This window comes from Colias eurytheme, chromosome 17 (genome assembly GCF_061535395.1).
Source record: "Colias eurytheme isolate Ceu_HAF_F1 chromosome 17, ilColEury1 Martin Lab GWU primary, whole genome shotgun sequence".
Taxonomy (NCBI): Eukaryota; Metazoa; Arthropoda; class Insecta; order Lepidoptera; family Pieridae; genus Colias; species Colias eurytheme.
This window is the reverse complement of record NC_142996.1, coordinates 7456814-7483122: the sequence shown is the minus strand read 5'-3', so window position 1 is coordinate 7483122 and position 26309 is coordinate 7456814. Positions and strand designations below refer to the sequence as shown.

General features: G+C 37.3%; 1 protein-coding gene across 1 annotated transcript; it reads left to right on the top strand.

Moving 5' to 3' along the window:
* Positions 1 to 123: 123 nt before the first annotated feature.
* On the top strand, positions 124 to 25671 carry Gp210 (nucleoporin 210). The gene is made up of 28 exons (XM_090111694.1): positions 124 to 361; positions 443 to 593; positions 683 to 803; positions 888 to 975; positions 1304 to 1534; positions 1856 to 2327; positions 2643 to 2728; positions 3093 to 3269; positions 3623 to 3754; positions 4069 to 4154; positions 4714 to 4877; positions 5952 to 6080; positions 6369 to 6511; positions 7425 to 7632; positions 8738 to 8857; positions 10095 to 10295; positions 10962 to 11204; positions 11493 to 11639; positions 11986 to 12096; positions 12425 to 12620; positions 12985 to 13085; positions 13345 to 13629; positions 16134 to 16306; positions 16601 to 16740; positions 17848 to 18029; positions 23210 to 23399; positions 23708 to 24175; positions 24591 to 25671. The coding sequence occupies exons 1-28, from the start codon at positions 198 to 200 to the stop codon at positions 24800 to 24802; spliced, it is 5121 nt and encodes a 1706-aa protein (XP_089967820.1). The 5' UTR covers positions 124 to 197; the 3' UTR covers positions 24803 to 25671.
* Positions 25672 to 26309: the final 638 nt, after the last annotated feature.

Sequence of the window (26309 nt, the reverse complement as noted above, 5' to 3'; positions counted from 1 at the left end):
CTATTATAAAAATAATTTAGTTTAAAAATTATTCAAGGATTATCTTTTATGAAATGGCAATATCTTGCTTTGACAAATGAAAGGTAAAAAAAAAATTATAAATAACACTTTTCAAAGTTCAAACCGGAGTCGTTTTTGAGGTTATCGTATGAGATAATTAATATATTGTTATTTATGAAATTAATTTGTTTAGAAACATGGGTACATCTGTAAGGACGCTGTCCTGCATGATACTAATACTAGCAAGTGGATTTATATGTGAAAGTGCTAAAATAAACACCCCACGAGTGTTGCTACCATGGTTTGAAAATCATTACGTGAATTTTACGTTTGAAATAATTGAAGGAGGCTGTTATACATGGTTAAATTCATGAATATATAATTATTGTGTTAATTATTAAGTTTGCTTTGATTTTAAATAACACACTCAACAAATTTTCAGGAGTTTGTCTCGCGATGACATCATCGATTTGGAGCCTCTTTACGACGATGCTTGGGGTCATTGTTCACGCAGTGCACGAGTATCTGTTTCCAAAACATGTATACCTCCAGGTTCCGTCATAATTCTAGCGGAGGAAGTGAGCACTGGCGAGGTAAGATTATCGAAAAAAATTGGCGGGAATAAATTTATTTGTATCTAATTCAATAGCGTATTCTGTATTTATATTTGTTATGTTTGTAGATTTTAAGAGGTGACGTTGATATTGATAAAATAACCTCATTGAAAGTTTTGAGTACTACATGGAAGTTATATTTGGAAGAGGCACCGGAAGCATTTGAAGTTATAGCGTATGATGATTCAGGTATGTCTTCACAAAGTTGATTATTTATTAAAAGAGGTATTATTCAATATTTACATGTTTAAATAATCATTCTTATTTTTGCAGGCAATAAGTTTTCAACATTGGAAGGAATAAGTTTCAGTTGGACAGTTGAAAATATTGGAAGTACTTATGGAGATGAACCTTTAGTTATGTAAGACTATTTTCCCTTTTTTTCACATTTGTTAGTACATCACTACTTTTTATTACTAATAAATGATAATTTATTGAAAATTCATTGATTTTCATAAGTTTTATATATAACAAAAACAATTAAAATTTAATGTAACTAGAAAAATAAATGTTATCCTAAGACTATAATGCTATATGCTATATACTTATAATGCTATATACTTATAATGCTATATACTTATAATGCTATATACTTATAAGTTATAATGCTATATACTTATAATGCTATATACTTATAAATGCTATATACTTATATTATGTAAAGTTTCTGAACAATATTTTCATTTTAGGCTAGTTCGATGGAGTGACACAGATTACGAAGCTCCCAAAGGCATTACAGAAATAGAAGCTAAAGGTCAAAGAGCACATTCTGTACTGTTATATGGACAGGCAATGGGAGAGTCGAGAGTTACAGCGTGTCTCGGTCGAATATGTACGGACTTTAAACTGCAAGTAGTTGCTAGTGTTGTGTTGACTCCTGCAACGGCTTATATTGTACTTGGTGATGCTCTACGTTATAGGTAAGATCTTTATCAATGTGGAGTTCATATTATATTAATTGGCCTATGTAAGGAGTGTAATAATTGAGAATGTATTAATGCAGATGAAGACGAACATGATTTGATAGCAAATTTAAATTTACATGATGCTAGATTAATTTTCTATAGTAGTTTAATGTTACAAATTGAAAATTTCTATGAAAACATGAAAACTTTAATTTGCTCTGGTAGTTTAATGATTTACCTAAATTAAAATGCTTCTGGGTTATGTATTGCTATGCATTGATTAATAAACATAATCATTTTGAATGGAAGTTGTAATTAAATTTTACTTTCTTTCAGAGTTGTCAGAGCTAGAGCTGGAAGGCTCACAATCCAAGATGTAGCAGAGACTCTATACACAATGGCCATACAAGATTCCTCTGTTGCACAATTAGAGGACACAATAAGCCTTGTAAGGGGCACAGAATTGGGCACAGCTCCCATATACCTAATGTCTGGTTCTACAGAAGTCACAACCGCAATCCTTACAGTAGTTGAACCATATTCTATAAGAGTGAACATTCGGCCGGCAAATTTAATCATACAAGGGGACGAGTTTACAGTGCAATGTGTGGTTTATGATCAGGATGGTCATGCTTTAACTGCGGGACAGGATATTTTGATCAGATTATCGGTAGAAGGAGAGGCTAATGTTGATTTGCTAAGGTCTACAGAGAATGGCACTATTACTGATGCAATTGCACACAGTTCAGGGACGTTTACAGTGATGGCTAAGCTTTATTCAATAGCTGGAAGGAGTGTGTCGAAAAAGGTAAGTTATTTCTTTATTGACTTGTTTTATCATGACATTTCAAAATTATTTACTAAGTACTTGGTTTTTTATTTGTGTAGGCAAACTTAAAATAAAAATGTTAAGCTATTGCATAGCTTTTATCTCAGACTTTGAGCGCGGCGACCGAATGTAAAAATTCCGTAACGAAAAAACCTAACACCCTCTACTCCAACCGGCACAGCGATGCGATGCTATGAAATAGCTTTATGGCGGCAGTCCTCGAGTGCCACACGTATTTATTTTTTTCATTCTTTTTGTTTACTTTTTTGGCTCATATTCTGGTTTGTGTTCTAGGTGGAAGGACAAGCATCAGCTGTTGCTGTTAGTCGAGTAGAGATTGTACCTCCAGAGCTTTATGTTGCTTGGACAGATTCTATTCAGTGAGTTTTCATATAAATATATATGTATATTGTTAGATGTAACTTTTGATTTAATATTTTTGTGGATGAATAATTGTCACTGTTTCCTGTCCGAACATGTTTAGCTGTCAAATACTATAAATTTATTGTCATATGACATTTTCTAATCAGATAAACTTGCTATGTATATAGCATACATTTATTTGTAGAAATTATTTTTTTAATTAAATGATTTAATTATATGAAAGTAAACATTGTTTATTGCATTTTTATCTTATGATATTTTATTCAAATGACATACATAATTGAAATAATTAATTATTGTTTTTGTCCAAAACTCTGTTTTATTATCCAGTTAGATGAAAATTATCTTAAAATTTTACAGGGATATAAAACTAAAACATCGCGGCGGTGGTGACGAAGAAGTAACTTGGACAGAAAATGAAAGCGGCCATAGTGCTCTGTCTCTGTCTGACACGGGTGTAGTGACCGTGCGCGGAGTGGGACAGATAGATGTTAGCGTGCACTTGACTAAATACTCGTATATACGAGCGACGGGAAGGTATGGAATAATTTTTGTGTACATAAGATAATATATAAGATTTTTTTAGTCGGAAGATATGGGAAATCTAGAGAACAAATACAATTATTTGTTGTACTTTTTTTAGGAAACAGTATCTTCCAACAATATATAATATTTATAGTTTTAATTTTCACAGGTAACATATTGGTCAATAAGTTAATAGAAAAAAAAAAAGAATACTTCATTGATATTCTATGTAATTTAACATCAACACTCAATATTTGATTTGCTCCAAAATTGCCAATTTCAAAATTAATTAATGTGTTCATTAATTAGTTCTTTGCAGGGTTTGAATAAGATTCTTTGCAGTTAAATTATAAATTTTTTGCCAGGGTCTGGTCAGCAGTACCAGAAATGGTGCAAGTATCGAGTTCTGGTCACGCGCGAGTCGGAAGACCGCATTATTTGCACATTGCACTAACAGCTACACATCCATCTACTGGCGAACTTTATAATTTCCACACGTAAGTCATAAATATTTTTTTTGAAGTGAAAACTTCTTTAGTGGCGTTGAGCGCTTTTTCTGTAATGGGTATAAAATCTTAAACTCGCGTCAGGACACGTGACCTGATCGAAAAAGCGTAAGACGGATACCATTCCAAAATATCAAACATGCTCAACGTTAATAATCAAGTTTTCACTTCTGCCGGCACTCCCGGAGTGCAACCCGTCTTTTTTTTTGTTTTGTTCATTTCAATCGCAATGAGAAACATTTTAAACAGCTTTTCAGTAAAAAATTCTATAAATTTCACATATTTTTTTAATATTCTCTTCTCAGGTGTGATTGCAACTCATTTGCAGTATCTTTATTGGAAGGGCCAGAACCATTCAATGTAACTGCAGTGCCTTGGGTGCAGCCTGTTGGTAAGTTATTTACTATTTATGTAAATATTTTTATCTGAACTACTGATAATAACTGAAATAATTTATTTACGAATATATTGTACTGTATTATTAGGTGCAAAGCTTTTTGAGGAGTTTTCAAAAGCTAACACCACGGAATAGTGCAATTAATTTTGAATTAAGTAGTGTTCAAGTATTATGTCTTTTTGAATCCCAGAGGTAGATTTCATGCACAACGTTAGTGTTTTCGACAGGCAAGACATGTCAATAGTGTTTGACGACGCGGTTGGCGCAGTGGTAGAGTAACAGCCTACTGAGGCGACGGTCCCGGGTTCGATCCCCGGTCATGGCAAATATTTGTGTGCTGAACTCAATTATTTGTTCTTGGGTCTGGGTGTTATTATCTATATATTATGTATTTATTAAATATTATATTTATCGTCGCCTAGTACCCACAACACAAGCCTTAATTGAGCTTACTGTGGGACTAGGTCGATTTGTGTAATAATGTCCTATAATATTTATTTATATTTATTTATTTAGTGTTTCAAACATTAAAAAAAAAATTTCCATTTCCCAGAGGGCGCGTGTTGTGTAATAGAATGCTATTGGAAATCCCGCGGCGTATCCGCGGTACGCGTGTCCCGGGGACGCGCTGGTGACGTAGCACGTGTAGCTGTGAGAGCGGCACCTTCACTGCTCTGGCCTATAAGAGCAGCCGCGCTTGTTGGTGCCACGCTACCCGTGAGTGGAAAGCTTTATGTTTTTGTTTTTTAAATTTGGAGTGGATAGGTGAGGAAAGTGAGTGGCGACCTTTACATGTATTCTCTTTTAAAATAAAGCATGTCGCCGCGCTCGGCATCGCTATGCTGACCATGAGTTACTACTCCACAACAACACATCATCTTAGAGCGGCCGTACACGGGCAGCTCGAGCAGTTAACGGCTGAGCGACTTACACGGACGGCTCGAGCAGTCGGTCGTTGACTGCTCGAGCTGTCGCTACAAACCGCGCAGTTGACGGTTTGAAGCCGTCACGACGGCTCGAGCAGTCCGTGTACGACAGTGAATGATTGTCCATAGTTCACTGCGCGTTCGCAGCTTCAAGCCGTCCGCGTCGGTCTCAACAGCTTGAAGCGGTCCGTGTACGGCCGCCCTTATTATTAAACTAGCTTCCGCCCGCGACTCCGTCCGCGCGGATGTCGGTCTTCGCGTGGATGGTCTCCATTTTGATTAACTCTGACAATGACATCTTATAAATATCTATTGGACCCAAATACCTAGGCCTATAATAATACGCAACGTGTGTTCGCGGTTCTACAGAACAACGTCTATGGATAAAACTGAAAAATTAAGATTAATTTTTTTTCTACGTATTTTTCCAGGATAAAAAGTATCCTATTTTACGCCCAGGATACTAAGGTATAATTATACCAAGTTTCATCGAAATCGAACCGTTAGTTTTCACGTGATGTCTTCACATACAGACAGACAGACAAAAAATTTTTTAATCACATATTTGGGTTCGGTATCGATCCAGTAACACCCCCTGCTATTTATTTTTTCAATATTTTCAATGTACAGAATTGACCCTTCTACAGATTTATTATATGTATAGATAATATCGAAGTTTAAACATTGAAATGACATGCAATTAATTTGATAAATATCCAATAATTTTAAAACAAATGAATTCAGTAATTCTCCACCCAGATATTGAACTAAGTTCCTATAGTCAGATATTTTATTGACTAACCAACAGATTACAGATTAGTTTTTATTGACACTTACATAATTATTATGTTATAATGAATTGCAGGTACTCGCGGAAGGAGAAGCCCTAACGCCTCTATCACTGGAGCCCCGTACGGCAGATATTGTAACCAGAGATGGTCAGCCGCCACACAAGTATCCTGATGTGCAATTGTTTACAATGAAATGTCGTAGGGTATGTTGAATCTCGATTACTATTTCTTATAACACATAATTTCGATTAATGTTATCTCACTTCTCTTATAAAATAAACTTTTTAAACTATAAACCTTTTTATATTGATAATGTAGCAACACCGCCTCTTTGAATCAGTTTTACAAACTTTTAACAAGCATTTTAAAGTTTTTTTTTTTAATGCGGAGGTATGTGAAAAAAAAAGAAAAAATAAAGTTTTTTGACTATTTTACCCTACCAATAATTGGTATAACACGCATTTTACATTGTAATTATTTTTAACCCACAGAAAGGCGAAGCTCGTCTTGAATTGAGTTCAGAAGTGGAAGGCGAGAGAGAAGTAAGCGAATTGGAAGTTTCATGCGCTCCGCATGTATCCCGGGTCAAGTTGGAGCCCACAGAACCGCCGGGCAATTGTTCTGCTAGTACTAGGTAAGTGTGATGAATTAAAAAAAATGTGTGCGTGTTCTAGTGTACACACGGAAGAAGTGAAACTTCTTTATGACCTTATTTTTCAAAAAATAATTTACTATACAGGGTGTCCCACTATTGGTATACTAAGCGCGAAGGAACTTGTAGTTTTGCATACACTGATCACGTAAAAAATACATAAACAACAAAATTACGTTAAAAAAATTTTGATAATTTTTTCCTGAAAATCCATGTTTTCTTCTCTAGCTTCGCGCAGCCGTCATATACCGCTTCTCTAATGCTTACATTTTGTCTATGAAAACCTAATCATAAACGATAGCTCACGTGCTAGTGGCAAAAATGGGCGGGTTGCTTGCTAAGGGTGTACACTGTACACATAGAGTTTAAGATTTCATCTATTTGAAAAAAAATGCGTAATTAAGTATTTTTTACGTACTCAGCGTATGCAAAACTATAACCTCCTTTGAGCTTAGTATACCAACAGTGGGACACCCTGTATATGCAATTTTACAGAAATACGTCAATCACGCGTGGTAGGGATAAAAACAAGATGGCGCGTAACGGAAAAATGTTACACGAAATTTTTTTCCAACCCCGATAAAGAAGTTTCACTTCAATAAGATTTTTTTAGGATAATGGAATATGTATGAGTAATTTTCATATAAACTGCACTATTCATCTATACATACATTTGTCCTTGTTGATTTAGTTGCCTGCCAAAGATCGCTGTTAGCGATATGGCCGCCCTAGTACATTGTTAAATATATTTTAATTGTTTCCTATATGGTGTATAACAAAGAATTTTTAATTAATTAATTCATTTAATTTTTTATCCATTATAAACTTTTGGTCCATGTAAAAGTACCTTCAAAGTTCAAACGCAAACTAAAATAATTTAACATTTTTTTCACAGAGTATGGATACGCCCCGGCCAAGAAGTGTCAGTTAAAGTGACATTATTCGACGCAATTGGTAGGGAGCTATTAGATGAACAAGGTCCGAGGATGTCATGGGAAGTTCAACCTAATCACATTGGAATAGAGTACAAAGCTAGGGATAGAATGTTTGTGGAAACCAATCCGGAGTATGCGCCTGTGCCTGTACCTATGAAATATTTTCAGGTAAAGAAGGGAAATTATAGACAAATCTTTTTTTGTATAGTTAATTGGAAACAATGACAACATTTATTCCATTAATTAATTAATAGTAAAAAAAAAGGTAAAAAATTATTTATTCTTTAAGACACGTACATCAGTCATAATACATACATTATTACATAGTGCTTAATACAGTTTCTTAAAGAAAAACGTTAAAATACAGGAAATAAAATCATTGGTTCCCGCACTAGGCAATGCCTGTTCTGCGGGACCGTGAAATGTTTAACATTAGAATTTTATAAACAGAGCGGCGATTATGTTATGATAAATATTTAAAATTCAGATTTAAATTTAATACATAAACATAATGCAGATTAAAAATTAAATTAGATTAAAAATTCATACAAACAATAATTAAATAAAAGTGAAAATAATATTAAGAATAAAAGGAAGGTCATAATATAAAAAAAAATGATATGATTTCATAGCAATAGTCAATAATTAGGCCTGTTTCATACCGATTACAATCACACTGGCTTAAACAAATGCCACAAGAAATATTCAAAAAAGTTGAAGACGAACAAATTGCTCAGTCTTAGCATAGTCCCAGGAAAGAAGCAATTTTGTTAGCATGTCTTTAGTTATGCAAGTATTTTTAGATAGGTTCAAGTGTCTGATTATTTTATTATGTAAGAGTGGCCACATATAATTAGGTGCACGTTTTGCAAAAGAGGTTTTTAATTTGGGAAGTGGTAAGTAATTTCGTCTGCTATGGGAGTCTTGTGTAGATGCAGTTGCTTTATTAATCCTGAGGACTGAATTTAAAATGAAAAGGCGTCTAACACTAAGAACTTTACATTCAGAATAGAGGGTCGACGTCGGGTAAATTAATTAAAATCCATGTAACTTCTTCCTTTATGAAAATTATAGGCATAATTTTCGATAGCTTAATATCCTATAGCTACAACTATGAACTAGTCTGTTACACAACACAATATTAATTCCAAAAACAATCATTTTATTGTTGTTGTATAAACTTTGATGTTGTTGTATAAACTTCAAATATTGTGTAAAACATACTTATACAATTTTTTTTAATACCGCAGTAATAATATGTATTTGTTAACAGTTAGTATCAGCGGAAGAAAACGCGATTGGCTGGTCTGGAGTGTTAAAAGCAGATATTCCAGAAGCATCTGCCACTATACAAGCGAAGGTTGTGGCACCACTCAAATGTGAACCTAATAAGGTATGTAGTTAATCAATTAACGAAACTTACAGTCCCCGGCACGTAAGTTGGCAAGGTTTTGGCGTAGTGGGGGCAAGTTCGCGCATCCTACACTTAGTGGAACAAAAAACTGGTCACTTTTATTGATTGTTATTATGGTTATTGCCATCATTTATTTTTAATCTTGTAGTTAAACAAAGTGGAGGAATTCGTGACATTTAATAGGTGTTATAAATAAAACATAATATTAGATATGCATTTTTTTATTCAGTTTTATGCATTTTCAGTTTTATGCATTCAGTATTATGCATTTTTTTATTAAAAATTATAAGTTCTCGTCGTCACTATCGTATACATATATACACATCGTATACCATTTTTCTGGCATGTCTGCGTAAAACAGTATTTGGTCCTGGCATTGTAATACACGTTACAAAAACTAAAGTTAAAACAACAACTATAACACTAACAAAGCCAAAACAAAATCAAAACTTAATTTAAAACTGAACTCGTAACAAAAAGTCAACAAAAACAAAGGGTACAACTTTCGTGCACGCAAGTGTAATCGGGAGCGAACGTAACGTAGACGCGGTGCGGGAGGCAAGGGTCGACTGACGCACCAATAGCGAGTCGTGATCGGCGCTACGTTATACCCCGCGTCCCGCTTGACCACCAAAGAGACCTAAAGAACGACTTCTGCGCATCTAACGACTCTTGCCAAGTTACGTGCCGGGGACTGTACATAGAATCCTTATAGAATTCTTTTATATGATACATTCAAAAGTGTAACTAAATTGTGTAGACAATAAAATACTACTATCCTACTTCGTACTAATGAAGTTTGAAAAAAGTGTGGATGTATATTTGTGACCCTTTCACGTGTAGACCGCTGAACGGATTTATTATACTTTTGCCCACGGTTTCACGGACGAAACCGCGAGCAAAAGTAAGCAAAAGTAAACCGCGGCAGAGCTAATAAAAAATCATTCAAATAATTATGGGCTATTTTTTCATGTAATGTATTATTATTACTTTTTAAAGTGAAACTTTTATTACATCGTCTCAAACTTTTTGGTCTGTGTAGCGCATGTCGCGTGACAGTCGGCTGCCGAGTAGGTATAAAGCAGTGTTCGGAACCGTACGATAATTATCGTACAAATACGATAATTTTTTGCCTAAGTTTCACTTTTACCGTGGTTTCATAAAACCACACAACATTTTTTTTAGTATTGTAATTGTTATTTATTTTAAAAAACAGGTGAACTTAGCTTGGGAGAGCGAAGTGGCCCCAAACATAGCCACTATAAGCGGGGGCAGTGGACGCTATGCAGTCGACAGTCCCAAAGGAGTGACCGCTACAGTAGATAAAGGAATACTAAACGCTGTGTTACCAGCCCCTGGGTCTTATGATTTGACCGTGGTTGATCTGTGTGTGCACGGCGAAAGGCAGACTGTTGAGGTGAGTTAAACTCAAACTCAAACATTCATTTATTCAATTAGACTACTATTTAGTAGCACTTTCGAATCGTCATTACATAAGTATCTTTAACATTTACCACCGAGTTATAATAAAACAAATTGTTTTTGACGATTAAATGTTTTCATTTGTTAACATGTCTTGTTTGTTATTGTAAAATTATAATTGAAATAAATGTTTCTAAACCCAATTTTAAGATAATTGATTTGAAGATATTTTGGTGTGTTGTTTGTTAATCAATAAGGAACCTTTTGATTATTTTTTTAAACTTTAAGTAATTTATGAAAAACTCAATACAAAAATATTTATTCATTCATTTACTCCACCATGTGATAGAAATGCGACGACGCAATATACTGATAAAGATAAAATAAAGTTCTTTAAATTTTAGTGATAGAAATGCGAGGTAGCAAAATAAAATACATCTTATTACATTTCGCATTTTAATAAAAAAAGACGTGTGGCACTCGGGGACTGCCGCGGTAAAGCTTTTGCATGCTATGCCTTCAAGCCACACCTCCGCGCCCGTCGGAGTGGGGAGCGTGAGGTTTTTTCGTTACGGAATTTCTGGATTCGGTCCCCGCGCTCAAGGCCCGCGATAGAAGCTATGCAATAGCTTAAAAAGTGATAACAAATAAATGTTTTCAGGTGAACATCGAAGAAGTGCTAAGCGTGGAGGTATCAACCGCACGCGCTATATGCGAAGGCGCGTGCGTTCCCATCAGTGCAATTGTACGCGGAATATCTCATAGATACTTATCCAGTAGCCGGGATCCCGAGTGGAGGACCAGCGGCAATGTGGTTGTGAAAGGAACCAGTTTGTGTGGAGTGAAGGAAGGTTCTGGAAGGGTCAGGGCATCGCTGGCTGGTGTGTGGAGCCCGGAACTTGAGGTTAGTGTTCGATAGATGCGAGAAATAGATGATAATTTACTGAATTGGCATTTGAATTCAATGAAAAGAATAATGTTATGGCAAGACCACCACAATTTGCATAACTAAAAACATGTGGAGAAATTAAGAAAGCTGAAGATGAAACAATTTTTTTGTGTAATTCTGCATCTACACAGGCGAATTGGTCTTTTGAAGTAAAAACTACTTGATAGTATAACATCATAAAAAATATTTTTTTTTTTAATTAAATAGCAATAAGTTATCCACTAAATATATATTTATACGCAGGTCACGGTGTTCCCCAGTCTTCGTATAGTGCCGGAACGATCCCGTTTACCTCCCGGAGCGAGGTTACAGCTGCGCCATGCGGGCGGACCTCCCATGCACCTCGCTAGTTTGACGTACAAACTTAAACAGGGAAACACGTTTGTTGAGGTAAATATAATAATAATATGTTGATAGTACAAAAAATAGATTTTTCACTTATATTTTTTCCATATATTTAACTCGAAGGACCAATACGAAAAAAATTGCATGTAATAAAAATTTAAATTTTTGTATTGCATGAAGATTATTGTTATATTTTGTAGCATTTAAAATGCTGTATAAGTCGCGGGCTTGAATACCGCCTCGTGATCGATTTTTTCTGTTGTTTTAACATTTCTCATTATTGTCCTACTTAATAATCGAACGAACAAAGCTAAATAAGAAAAAACAATAATTATATACGGAAATTTTAACACATGAATCTATACTTACGTTGTGCCTAATTTTTTTGCAGGTATCGCCAACAGGAGCAGTGCAAGGTGTAAACTTAGGTTCAGCGCGTATCGTTCTTATCGCCTCCGATATAACTAATGTCGAATTGGCCACTGCGGAAGCTGAAGTTGAGGTATTGTTTTGACTGATTATATTGTTTATTGTAACAAATATTATTTTTAGATTTTTTTTTAATTTTTAATGAATTAAAATGTTTAATTTTTATTTTTTTACTTACATGGAGAGTGCAGCGGCTTTTTTTAAGCAAACTCATTTTAAATCTTATGCATGTGGTTTTAAAGTTCATAGTTGCTTGAATGGCTCTGCGACGCTGTACGGAGCGACATTCACGTTATGTTTTAAAGCGCCTTTGCAGCCGCTACGCGCCGCTGCTTATAGGTGTGAATTGACCCATTGTCTCGCGGAAAGCGACATATTTAATGTATCTATCTTTGTTTCAGGTGGTACCTATATCGAACCTTCGCTTGCGGGCTTCAACTCAAACACTGTTGGTGGGCAAACCTGGTCGCGTATGGATAGAAGCGGCCGGGCTGAGCACAACAGCGCTGTGGGCGCTGCACCCGCCGCCGCGCGCCACCTGGACCCTGCGCGACCCCAGCGCTAGAGCCGCCACGCTGTACACCACGCACGCTATGGGTGAGTGTGCGTGTGGATACAAGCGGCCGGGCTGAGCACAACAGCGCTGTGGGCGCTGCACGTACGAAACGTCGTCGTGACGTAACAACCGCTGTTAGCGGCAACCTGGGTTGCGCACGTGTTGCGCCAGGATCCTGCGGGATCCTGACTAGACTCACGACATTGTACAATAGGCACGTTAATATTTAAAACTACGAGTTACCATAAAAAAAATTACAGCTAACCGCACTTTTTTAACGACTTACTATTACCGTGCCAATCGATTAAAGATAATCGAAAAAAAAATACTAAAAACTGCAATATTTCTCTTTGCAGGAAGGAAAATCTGGTTTTAAACATGAATATTTTTATATCGATATTTCAGATATGTTGGAAAGAACAGCCGCAGAGGGATTGTCGATACGCGTCGTGCCTCTGAAAGCGGGCGTAATTACCATCGACGTTCGAGTGCGGAATATGGGACAGGTAACATTGGTCATGATTTATAGCTTCAATAAATACATTTTTACAATGAAAAATGTTTAAATGTAGATATTTAGTACATGTGCGCTTATTAATAAAATATATCGTAGTGATTATTTGAATAATTTAAGGTAAAATAATGTGTAGTGTAACACTACACATTTTTTTACCTTAAATATCAATATTACTCTTAGGAATAAAAATATAAAAGTAATATGTGTCACAATTTTTACGCATATCCATAACATAAAAATCCTTCCAGGTATCCGAAACACGTTCCTGGGATAGCACAATCGAAATCCTCGGCATTACCGACATCAAGACATCCGTAGACGGTTTATCCCGAGACATGGACTCTGGAGAACGCCTGGCTCTAGCAGTAGGAGCCACTGTGAAGTTACATTCAGCACCCAGAAGTAACTGGGTGTCGTATGACGATGGAGCGTTTGATTTGCGACCGAGCGGTGAACTGGTTGCTATGCGACCGGGGTATGGGGTTGCTGTGGCAAGGCATAATGATGAGAGGAACGGAATTAATCGGGAGAGTGTAAGTTTTGTTGTGCTTTTTTATTTTTATTTAGTAACTAGCGGTCCGCCCCGGCTTCGCCCGTGGTACATATTTACGTTTTCTCTACATAAAAACCATCCTCGTACTTCAAGGAATATAATAAAAGAAGAATTATCGAAATCGGTTCAGCCGTTCTCGAGTTATGCGCTTACCAACACATTTTGCGATTCATTTTTATACAGGGTGTCCCGTAAGTAGTGGACCAACGGGTTATGGGGAGTAGAGGGACTTATTATCTAACAAAAATACTAAAATTTATTGTCCTAAACCATAAAGTTTTTGATTTATGCTTTATTTTCAAAATTTGATAAAAATATCATCCACGTAAGCTTAATATGAACTTTTACCATTTCTGTTTTTATTTTATTCTTATTTTTTTGTTCAAGGTTGTTAAGAATACATAAGTCTTCCTAATTAAAATGATACTCAAGCATAATTAACAACAACAACAAAATTAGACCAAAAAATAGGTAAGATTTTACGTTTTAAAAATTTACGGACTGAAGTTTGAACAAAGCTGGTGTAAAAAAAATGTATGGTGACCCTGTGGAACTTTATTTTAAAAACTTCTACATCTCATACAAATTACAAAAAGGTATAATTGTGTGGTATAAAGTATTTAAAAAAATGTTAAATTGGCGTACAACATTCAAATTAGAAATTATCAGGTAGTCAACTCATTAAGTTATTCTGAGAATTATTGCCTTTATGGGCGCGCGCTGGAATTCTTTTGTATTGTTTCTGGCCAATCATAGACGATACTTGAACCCACTATTATTTTCTTTGACTTTCAACTATTTCAGTGATTTGCTTATAGCTCGGAACTACACGCGTGTTTAGCTTGAATCCGTCATTACGATATTATTCTTTGTTGAAGTGCGATTGATTGGACACTGATTTTGCTTGTGATTTGGATGTTGTTCGACTTTGGTTTTTTGAAGAAAAATGCCTAATACATACACTCCATGTGAATATGCAGAAAAATGTTTTTTTATTTATGGACTCAGTGATGGAAATGCTCGACAAGCAACACGTGTTTATCGTGAGCGTTATCCCAATCAGGATTGCTATCCTGATCACCGATTTTTTCTCAGAGTAAATAACGCATACCATGAAGGTCGTATTCCTGGAATTAGAAATCGAATAGGAAGGCCTAGATCAGTCGATGATCGTCTAATATTGACAGAAGTAGAAGAAGATCCTTCAACTAGTACTCGCCGTATTGCTAGACGCACTGGTGTACCAAGAAGTACAGTGCATCGCATATTGAAGAGAAGTGATTTACACCCGTATCATGTACGAGTGAGCAAGCATTAATACCACCTGGCATTAATCACCTGATTATCAACGACGAATTAATTTTTGTCGAGAGATGCTTGATTGGATCTTTGCTTGGATCAAAATTTTTTTAACTCAATAATTTTTTTTACATTTCTGCATATTCACGTGGAGTGTATGTATGAGGCATTTTTCTTCAAGAAACCAAAGTCGAACAACATCCAAATCACAAGCAAAATCAGTGTCCAATTCAATCGCACTTCAACAAAGAATAATATCGTAATGACGGATTCAAGCTAAACACGCGTGTAGTTCCGAGCTATAAGCAAATCACTGAAATAGTTGAAAGTCAAAGAAAATAATAGTGGGTTCAAGTATCGTCTATGATTGGCCAGAAACAATACAAAAGAATTCCAGCGCGCGCCCATAAAGGCAATAATTCTCGGAATAACTTAATGAGTTGACTACCTGATAATTTCTAATTTGAATGTTGTACGCCAATTTAACATTTTTTTAAATACTTTATACCACACAATTATACCTTTTTGTAATTTGTATGAGATGTAGAAGTTTTTAAAATAAAGTTCCACAGGGTCACCATACATTTTTTTTACACCAGCTTTGTTCAAACTTCAGTCCGTAAATTTTTAAAACGTAAAATCTTACCTATTTTTTGGTCTAATTTTGTTGTTGTTGTTAATTATGCTTGAGTATCATTTTAATTAGGAAGACTTATGTATTCTTAACAACCTTGAACAAAAAAATAAGAATAAAATAAAAACAGAAATGGTAAAAGTTCATATTAAGCTTACGTGGATGATATTTTTATCAAATTTTGAAAATAAAGCATAAATCAAAAACTTTATGGTTTAGGACAATAAATTTTAGTATTTTTGTTAGATAATAAGTCCCTCTACTCCCCATAACCCGTTGGTCCACTACTTACGGGACACCCTGTATATAAGAAGATGATTATTTTGATAAAAGTAAAAACTGTATTAAAGTGATTTATTGATTGTAATCGATTAAACAATTGCTTCATATTCTTTTGATGGGAGTGGTGTCTCAGTTCATACTTAACCATTTACAAAAATGTACATTATTCCCCTTTAAATTATAAGTATAGATAATAAACGTAAGTTCTAACTGGAACTTTTTTTTGAAATAGAAATACATATTTTAATTTATATGTATACGATTCACAGATAATCCACGTAGAAGTGGCAACGCCGCACTACTGCACCGCGGAACCGTCCGGTGAGGACGAAGCCGGGATACGCGTTGTATTGCGCAGTTCTATTGGACGAGAGCTGATTGGTCCTCAGGCTAACTGCTCTGTGTCGCCGCCGATGCATGCGCATGCTAGACCCGCTGTGAGGTAAATTATAAAAGAAATCAAATATATACACGCACACACGCACGTACGTACGCATACACGCAAGTGCGCACGCACACATGTACGCACGCACGCATGTATACGCGCATGTATACAATAATACCGATATTTACACTAAGACAAACTTTTGCTTTAATACTTGATCAATCATGTAACATAGAAATTTTGTTACAAGAAACGGTAATCATTATTTAAGCCTTGTATCTAAATTGCTATTTAAATTTCGATTTTGAAGATGATTTTGCTTTCCATACATTGAATTGTTTTATATTTCAGTGGTCTCGGAACGGAACTTTTACTGTCGAATATAGATGGTACTGGTGCGTTTATGGGATTCCATAGTACTATTGGCGGACACACTGTCTCCGATGAAGTATGGGTTTCCGCTACGGACGCTAGCGTTAACAGGATATTGGGTAAGTTATAACATTTATATTACTTATTTATTTTTTTATGGCAATGTAAATTAAAATATTTATAATTTGTACTGAGTAAGTATTGATAATATTGATTGAATAATGATTATATAGTTGGTTTTGTAGTGTTTTTATATAAAGTTGTTGTATTATATTGTTCGGTTAGCTTTTGTTGAACAAAGTTGTCTGTCTTCGTTCTACTATACTATGCCAGTTGTTGATAACATAGCGCTAGAGAATCGAGTGTCGATATAAATTAACGATGTTATTTAAACGAGAAGCCGCACGCTTTGTTGCGTGCCAACTGGCAACGTCGCATCGCGCCTCATGTTGCGCGTTATCTGGCAACGTCGTGACTCGTGACATGCACATCAGCGCTCGACTTATTACCGTGCAAGGTTGTCGTGCATGTTGAGCGTCACGTGTTGCGATTCAAATGTTGCTTTGTGCAAACGCGGCTTTAAACAAAGATTCTAGTAATATGTTATGAATACAATATGGCTAAATCCATGGAGGGTTATAAAATTTATTTTGTAGTGAAACTTCTTATTTGTCTTCAAACAAGGTTGCGTTAAAGGTTTAATGCTACCATGTCTCCTACATGTGATGTGATGTGTATGATGCACTGATGCACTGATGCGTTACGTTCAACGCTTCTAAGAATAGAAAGAGTCAGAGCGAGAGAGAAAGCGTTCATTTCACCTTGCACTATTTTTTTAAATTAAATATTATTTGTTTAATTTAATTATTATTTGAGAAAAATTCCAAATTTTTAATTACTAGCAATCTAATATTAAGTTGTAATTTGATTTGATTTGATTTTTTGTTCATATGATGTAATATAATTTATGTAATGTGCTATAATTAAGGTAATTGGTGTAATACCGTTTTAATTATAAATAAAAAAAAAGACGGGTTGCACTCCGGGAGTGCCGGCAGAAGTGAAAACTTGATTATTAACGTTGAGCATGTTTGATATCCGTCCGTCTTACGCTTTTTCGATCAGGTCACGTGTCCTGACGCGAGTTTAAGATTTTATACTCATTACAGAAAAAGTGCTCAACGCAACTAAAGAAGTTTTCACTTCAATAAATTGTTATCTTCCAGCGGTGGGCAGCTGGGTAGTGTGCCTGGAGGGCGTGGGTTGGCGCGGCGACAGCTCAGTGCGCATAGCGGCGGGTGCGGGCGCGTCGCTGGCGCTGCTGGCGGGCGCCGCGCCCGCGCGCCACGCGCTGCGCCGCGACCGCCCCGCCGCCACCGCCAGCGTGCACCAGCTGCCGCTCACTGAGGTATATTCTTAACTAGCTGTGCTCTGCGGTTTTACCCGCTGTGCTCCGCTCATGTTGGTCTTAGCGTGATGATATATAGCCTATAGCCTTCCTCGATAAATGAGCTATCTAACACGGAAAGAATTTTTCAAATCGGACCGCTAGTTCCTGAGATTAGCGCGTTCAAAAAAATAAAGAATCTCTTCAGTTTTATAATATTAGTATAGATAAGTTGCAATGGGGCTGCCATGAACATTCGTTCAAAAGCCCAGAAATAAATGATTGAAAAAAAAAGTATAGATAATTTATAATAATACGGGCATGTTTCCACAAATCGATGTTAAAACCTATTTTTCACGGAAAGAAAAAAGAGAGGGGGAGGGCAAAAGGTTAAAGCTGCAAACACAGTTTAACGTTAAATTTTAATACCTAAAAAACGTACACACGAATTTAAAGATTCATTAAGGTCTGTAAAGTATGTAAGCTCAATGTCATATCTTTGAAACCGTCTCTTTGTGACTCCGCCGTGACATGCGCTGCGCCACGATGGCCTCGCTGCGCGTGCTAATGTGCAATAGCGTGATGTTATTGCATTTCTACATGACACATAATATCTGGAACGTCAATGAAACAACGAGTGTGGAGTCTGACTGGTTTATTAAAAACTGTTAGAACTACCGACAGTGAATTATTACCAAACCACCCTCCATTTTTCCCCTCTTTAAAATACATACATATTTGAATACAAAATACAACTTTAAATAAAAAGAACTTAACAAACTTAACATTTTAATTTTTTTTTTACTCGTTACTAAACAACTTACGAGAACGCTCGTAAGCTCGTACAGCTCGAGCGGATGCACCGTCAGGAGGAGGGGTGGGGGAGCGCGTGACTGAATTTGCGGTCGATTTACCTGTATCCTTATCGGTCGCGTCCTGGTCCGCCTCCTCCTCCTCCGCCACATCAGCACATGTCCCGTCAGCACCATAGCTTGCGGGGGCACAATCAGTCGATTTATTCAAATTCGGCCGGGATAAAGAGAATCGACTTTTACGGTTCCCGCTATCCAGTGAAATAATTTGATCTTGATGCCTACGCCATTCGACCCCGTCATCAACCTTCACCTTATAAGAAACAGGGCCGGTCTTTTGCGTCACATTACCCTCGACCCATTTAGGCGACTTACTGGAATAACTACGTACAAGTACGGGATCCCCGTTCTCGAAATTCCTATCCTGACCTCCCTTGTTAGCCATCTGCCGCTGCTGTGCCGTGCGCACCTCTGCAGCGACGTCCGGACGTAACGCGTCTAAGCGACCGCGCAGACGGTGGCCTAAAAGCGCTACGGCCGGCGAAACTTTAGTCGTGGCGTGCTCCACGTTACGATATTGAAATAAAAACTTCGACAGTGCTTTAGAAATATTTTCGCCTTCATAAATAGCCCTTTTAATTACCTTCTTTACCGTCTTAACCGCATTCTCCGCGGCCCCATTACCTTGTGGTCTGTACGGTGCCGACGTTACATGTTGTATACAATTTTTATTACAGTAAGTTTTAAAATCTATAGACGAGAACGGGGGGCCATTATCAGTAACTAGCTGTGACGGTAATCCGAATCTAGCAAAGATAGACCTCAACACTGACACCGTGGATTCAGTGTCTGTTCGTTTCATTGCAATTACCTCAATCCATTTCGAGAAAGCGTCAACTAATATAAAATATTTTACACCCCCACATTCAGCAAAATCCGCATGAACCCTTTGCCAGGGCCCTAGGGGAAACTCCCAAGGATGTAAAGTGGCGTGGGGCGGAGCGTCCCGAACCACTCGACATGCCTCACAAGATCGACACAAATTCTCTATATCTGCATCCAAAGCAGGCCAATAAACGTAATTACGAGCCAGACTTTTCATTTTGTTCACTCCTAAATGCCCTTGGTGAATTTCCTCCAGGACCCTCGCGCGTAGCGGAGGTGGAACAACAAGCCTGTATTTAAAGATCAGACACCCCAATTCGTGTATGATTTCGTCCTTACGTGCGAAATAAGCCTGCTCCTCCTCACAGCTGGCGCGAGCCGGCCATCCAAACAAAACATATCCTTTGATTTTACATAATAATTTATCTTTATATGTCTCCGCCGCAATATCTTTAAAACTTACAGGCAATGAATCTTTAACTAAATCTACATAACTTAACGCTTCCTTGGGGCTCCGCTCACACGGAAGGGGCAGACGAGACAACGCATCCGCGGGACCGTTCTCACAAGATCTCACAAATTCTACCTTGAAGTCATAGGCTGATAAACGCACGGCCCACCTTTGTAAGCGGCTTGCAGCTGTTTGTGGTATTCCACCCTTTTTACCGAAAATATGTGATAAGGGTTGATGATCGGTACGCAATATGAACGATCTCCCATACAAGTATTGATGGTGTTTAATTACCCCAAAATAAATCGCGAGCGCCTCCTTGTCTAACTGACTATAATTCCGCTCCGCCGAATTGAGCGACCGTGAAACACAGCTGATAGGGCGCTCACTCCCGTCTGAGTAGCGATGCGCCAGGACCGCGCCCACCCCATACGCACTGCTGTCCACTGACAACATGAGTTCCCGACCGTCTTCATAATGCGCTAATACTTTATCACAGGTGAGAGCATTTTTAGCTGCAATAAAAGCCTCCTCACATCTCGAATCCCATGTCCAATCGATGTCTTTTTTTAAAAGTGTATGCAAGGGTTGTAACATAATGCTTAAATTTGCAATGAATTTCCCATAATAATTTAACATTCCTAAAAAACTTTTTAATTGTGTAATATTCTGGGGCCTCGGGGCCTCTGTAATAGCGGCTAGTTTATTTGGATCGGGACGTAATCCTGTTTTATCGATGATAAAACCTAAATATTTTACACTTTTTTGTAAAAAACTGCATTTTTCAAATTTAACAGTAAAACCCATAGCCCGTAACCGTTCTAATACTGTACGTAAATTTCTTAAATGACTTTTCCTATCCACCCCGGTAACACAGACGTCGTCCAAGAATACAACGGTATTTGGAACACCCCGAAGGGTTTCCTCCATGATCTTTTGAAACTTCTCCGGGATACACGACAAACCGAATGGAGTGCGACGATATACAAATGTACCGACGTGCGTAGTTATAGCCGTATAACGCTGTGAATCATTCGATAACAAGCATTGTTGATAACTATGTTTTAAATCAATTTTTGAATACTCTTCTCCCCCACTCAGTGAAGCGAACAACTCCTCGATCCGAGGAAGTGGATATGGATCACGCTTAAGAATCGGATTTATAGTAATTTTATAATCACCGCATATTCTTATATCGCCGCATTCTTTAACCACGGGTACTATCGGCGTCCCATAATCGGATGACTCAACACGGTAAATAATTCCCTCTCGCTCTAACCGCGCCAGCTCGCTCTCAACGCGAGCGCGCAGTGCTAACGGCACGGGTCGCGCGCGCACGTATACGGGCTTCTCATCCTTTACATATAACGTTATTGTTTTTTTACAAGTTCCTAACTTATCCGTAAACACCTCCGGAAATTCACACATTAATTGACTTACAAATGGATCGCTCTTTACATCCACATTAATTTCCTGTAAATCTATGGCTATATTTTTAACTCCAAGAGCGCGTACCCACTCTCTGCCTAACAAAGGACGTCCCCCGTTCTTAATTACATAAAGTTTACAATTATACACGGAGACCTTACCGAGGGTTACATTTACATTAATAAATCCAAGCGAGTTTATCGTCGAACCGACATAACTGCGTATGTTTATATTATTAGATAATACAGTTTTATTACAAAAATTACGCCTAAAAAAATCTTCGCTTATGGTCGAAATTCGGCTGCCGGTATCGACTTCGAACTCGATTGGACGTCCATCCACTTTAACCATAACTAAATAAGGTTGGTCACCTGTACCGTCCACTTGGATGTTGAAAAATTCCTCGTCTCGCTCATCGTCACTCACGTAATTATGTCGGGCGTTCGCCCGCCCTTTGCCACTCACTGATTTACACATATTTTTTAAATGGCCACGCACACCACACTCATCACAATTATAATTAGCAAACCGGCACTTATCCGGCCGGTGCGGCCTCCCACACCGCCAGCAGCGGCCGGTGCCGCCGGCCCCGCCGCCCGCGCCGCTCCCGCCGCCGCCGTGCTGCGCGGGCGGGCGCGCGGCCCCGCGAGGCTGCGAGCGCCGTACGCTCGCCTGGTGCAGGCCTTCGCCCGCCGCCGACCCGCTGCCGCCGCCCACGCCTGCTGCGCTCGGGGCTGCGCTCACCTCTGCGTGTCGTTCCGCCGCCTCCAAGGCCAGAGCCAGCTCCACGGCCTGTTTATAATTTATGTCTTTTTCGGCAAAAATTCGCGATCGCATCGCCTCACTCGCCAATCCAGAAACGAACTGGTCACGTAAATTCTCTTCTAAATTGCTGCCGAAATTGCACGTAGTCGCCAAATGTTTTAAATTATGTAAATATTCTGTGAGCGGCTCGCCGACGAGTTGTCGACGTAAGCGAAAAACATGGCGCTCGGCTATCTCAGAACGCTGTGGTTCTAGGTGTTGTCTCACGAGGTCAACGAGCTCTTCAAACGACTTTGATTCGGGATGCTCCGGCGAACATAAATCGCACATTAGTGCATATGTTGTCTCTCCCACAACAGTAATTAGTAATGGCACTTGCAATTCATTTCTGATTTCGTTCAACAATAAGAATTGTCTCACACGGCGAATATATGCTGGCCATTGTTTGGAGTTAACATCAAACGGCTCCAATTTCCCTATAGGCATGTTCACAACACTTTACTCACGTCACGCGTAGTTCCGACTCGTCGCCAATGGAACGTCAATGAAACAACGAGTGTGGAGTCTGACTGGTTTATTAAAAACTGTTAGAACTACCGACAGTGAATTATTACCAAACCACCCTCCAATATCGTTTTTTGTTTTTATTTTATAAAAATAAATAAAATGATACTTCACCCCTTATACAAATTACTTACTTACTCAACCATTTATGGCCGTTCATAAAATTCGTAATACGCATTTCATAATTTTTTGCCTTCGCACAAAAATCAATTCACTTTTGTGCTGTTTGTCATCACGATTTTTTTATATAATTTCGAGCACTAACAAACAATGTTAACAATAACATTCTCTCACAGATGGAATTCATTCCCGGCGAATGGCCGGCATCATTCGTGCCGTTGAAAATAGACTCCGGTCTGGGAACCGGGCCGGTGCTCTGTACGGAGGAACAGAAGTACGCGCTTGAGGGGGTGGAAGTCGAGTTGCCGTATATATGCAGGACTAAACCCCCGCACACGGCGCAACCGGTTTTGGATCTTAAGAACGGTTAATTGTTATTTTGCTTTAATTATTAAAATATAAAACTAATAATCACATTGACAATTACATATATTTTATTTTTATAGCATTAAATTACTTTATAAATGATAAATTTTTAAAGAATAAAATAAATTTAATTACGAGGATTGATTAAAACCATCAACGAAAAACGAAAGATACGGGTTCAAATCTAACCTCGTAATCGATTTTTTAAAATAAAAATGAAAAATTTGTCATTTCGACAATTATTTATTTTTTAAAAATTTTTGTTACAACATACTTAAACAGCATTATATAAACAAAATATGTTTCAGGTCAACTTGGCTGTTCAATAATACCAGCCGTACAGGTCACGCAATCCTTAGAACTCGACCTATGCGCAGAATGGGAAACATTCAGAACATGCACTAAAGTCCTCCTCCTCCCGCTAATACACGTCTCAGCGAGCAAAGTGTCGCTACTCAACCCTCCAACGCTATTCACTATAACGGGACATCCGCAAGCGATGAAACACGTCAAAATGACCGCATCTCCTGGACTAAAGATAGAACCAAGCATAAAGGATACAGAAATTGTAGTGACAGTGAAAAGTGAAAGTGATGATTGTGGTCTTGGTTGGATTAACATTGTGTCGAAGTTAACAGCGCAAGAGATAAGGGTCGATGTTGAAAGGGAGTGCGATATTGCGTGTGGCACGCTTTTGGGAGCGCTGTTCTCTCTACTGAGACCATACTTATCAACGATTATTACTGTAGCGGTTATGGCTGCTGGATATTGTTATGGTAAGGATTTGTTAAATTTTATAAGTATATCTATTGTTTTCAGATATTTCGAGAATAACAACTTGTGAGTTGTACATAAGTGTAAGCTGTAACATATATTTGTAGTCTAGACTATAGGTAACAACTTTGCTTTCATTATATACAACATGCATTCTAATCTTTTATACAGATTTTTGTAAATTAAATTAATTGAATCGGTGTCATAGATGCCCTGTTTATTTGTGGGACAAGATTAACAATAATTAATCTGATATTTTTGGTTTTATAGTATTCAAACGCTTTATAAATATAAATTTATCACGAGGCGGGACTCGAACCCGCATCCTTTCGCGCCAATCCGGGGCAGGCAAATTTAAATTTATATTTGAATTGTTATTAAAAAAAATAATCTTGTGTTTAATTAAATTATTTACAGTCCAATCGAAACTACAACAGAAGTCGCCAATCCGTTTACCAACCGAGCCTGTACAAACGGTGCTCCCGGAAACGCCGCCATTACGCCAAAGGAGTTGGTCCAGAAGCCCATACGCTTCTAACGGACCTAGCTCTCCCATATATGGAGATGCTAGTATGCTTCCAGATTCAAGTTTCTCACCAACTTCAAGAATGCACTCAAGAATTCTATAGCAGTGAATAGTGTTGACCAAAGACAATAAACTGACTGACTTTTAAAGTGACTAAGTGATTTTTATGTCAAAAGACATAGTGTGGTGTTTGTGACTCCCTTTTAATGTGGGAAAGGAAGAAATGGATATTGAACATGTGGTAATATCGGATTTTGTGGTTAATTTAGGTTGTTTACTCGTAAGAGGTTTTTTCGTTGTGTGTTGTCAGTCATTAGTTTTAGATTTTGTTTGTTATTGGCATAATAAAGCACATGAGAATTTGTCCCAAAGCATATATTAAAACTTCAGACAGGCAACGAATTGTTTTTAATTATTATAATAAAAAAAGGCTCATGATTAAACTTGTTTTGAGTGAAACTAGGCTGTAACACTAATTCTTTTTCATAAAATATAGTATTAATGCTTTAGTTTTTAAGTGGAAGGCACCTTATTTGGTTTTTGAACATTAAAAGATCTAGTTTTTGTTTTTAACATACGTAACTCTAAGAGCTTTTTTGTATATAGTTAGTTTTTACGTATTTAATGATGTGGTGATAATAAAATCTGGAATATTTAAATTAAGAAAACTTCTTTAAGAAGAGGCTCCCTAACATACTTTCTGGCAATGAAAGACCGGTTACGGTACTAGACGCTAACACAGCCGTAATAAAGTTGAATATCGCGTGCGCTCTTTGATCGCGTTCGAGCTCGAAAAGTAAGTCTAAATTCATTATTTCGTTTATAACTAAAGTAATAATTGATCTAGAGAAAAAATATCTTGTGATTCAATAGTAAGCTCTATTTTCTTACTGTTAACATTTATTTTAGACATAAAGTCCAAGTAAATATTAAAAAAAAATGTAATTTTCCTTAAAAAAGGCATAATTTTTGAATAAAAAAGCGAAAATGTTACAATTACGTAACTGTCTGGTACATCGAAAGAAAAAGACCTAATAAATCATATACTTAAGTTTCATTTTGATTGTATGTGTGCCTGTTTCAGAATATTAATGCAAATTCACATAAAATTTAGGGAGCCTCCCCTTAAATGTTTACAGACTTATGTACATTTTATAAGGTTATAACATACAGACATACAAAAAACATACATAATTTGAATAATTTGTACTTATGTTTTTTTATACATTTTTATTATTATTACTACAAAACTATTATTAATGGTTAGGGAGCCAGGTGCAAATTTGGTTAACTATTTCCTCTCAAGAGATAATTCGTCAGACGCATGAGAGTATAGTATTATAAAGCCTCGTGAACGTCAGCTGGCGCTCGGTTGGGGGGGGTGAGCGGTTGTAGCCTCCCACGCACATAGGAAAAAAAATACATTCATTCATTCATTTCCTCTCAGCTAAAAATTTGTCAAATTGTAGCTAACCCAATATCTCAACGAAAAAAAATAGTCAGCTGGTTACAACATGGTGTATTATACCAGCTGGTGTCTCGAACATGAAAGTTAAATTTAAAGAAAAATTTATTTTCCGTTATTTCCTCTCAAACAAAAATTTACCTGA

Excerpts from the sequence above, each read along its gene's own strand:
- Gp210 (XM_090111694.1), top strand. The coding sequence starts at position 198 with ATGGGTACATCTGTAAGGACGCTGTCCTGCATGATACTAATACTAGCA. Across the intron at positions 8,858-10,094 it reads TCAAATGTGAACCTAATAAG|GTGAACTTAGCTTGGGAGAG; the intron begins GTATGTAGTTAA and ends TTTAAAAAACAG. Across the intron at positions 16,741-17,847 it reads TAGCGTTAACAGGATATTGG|CGGTGGGCAGCTGGGTAGTG; the intron begins GTAAGTTATAAC and ends GTTATCTTCCAG.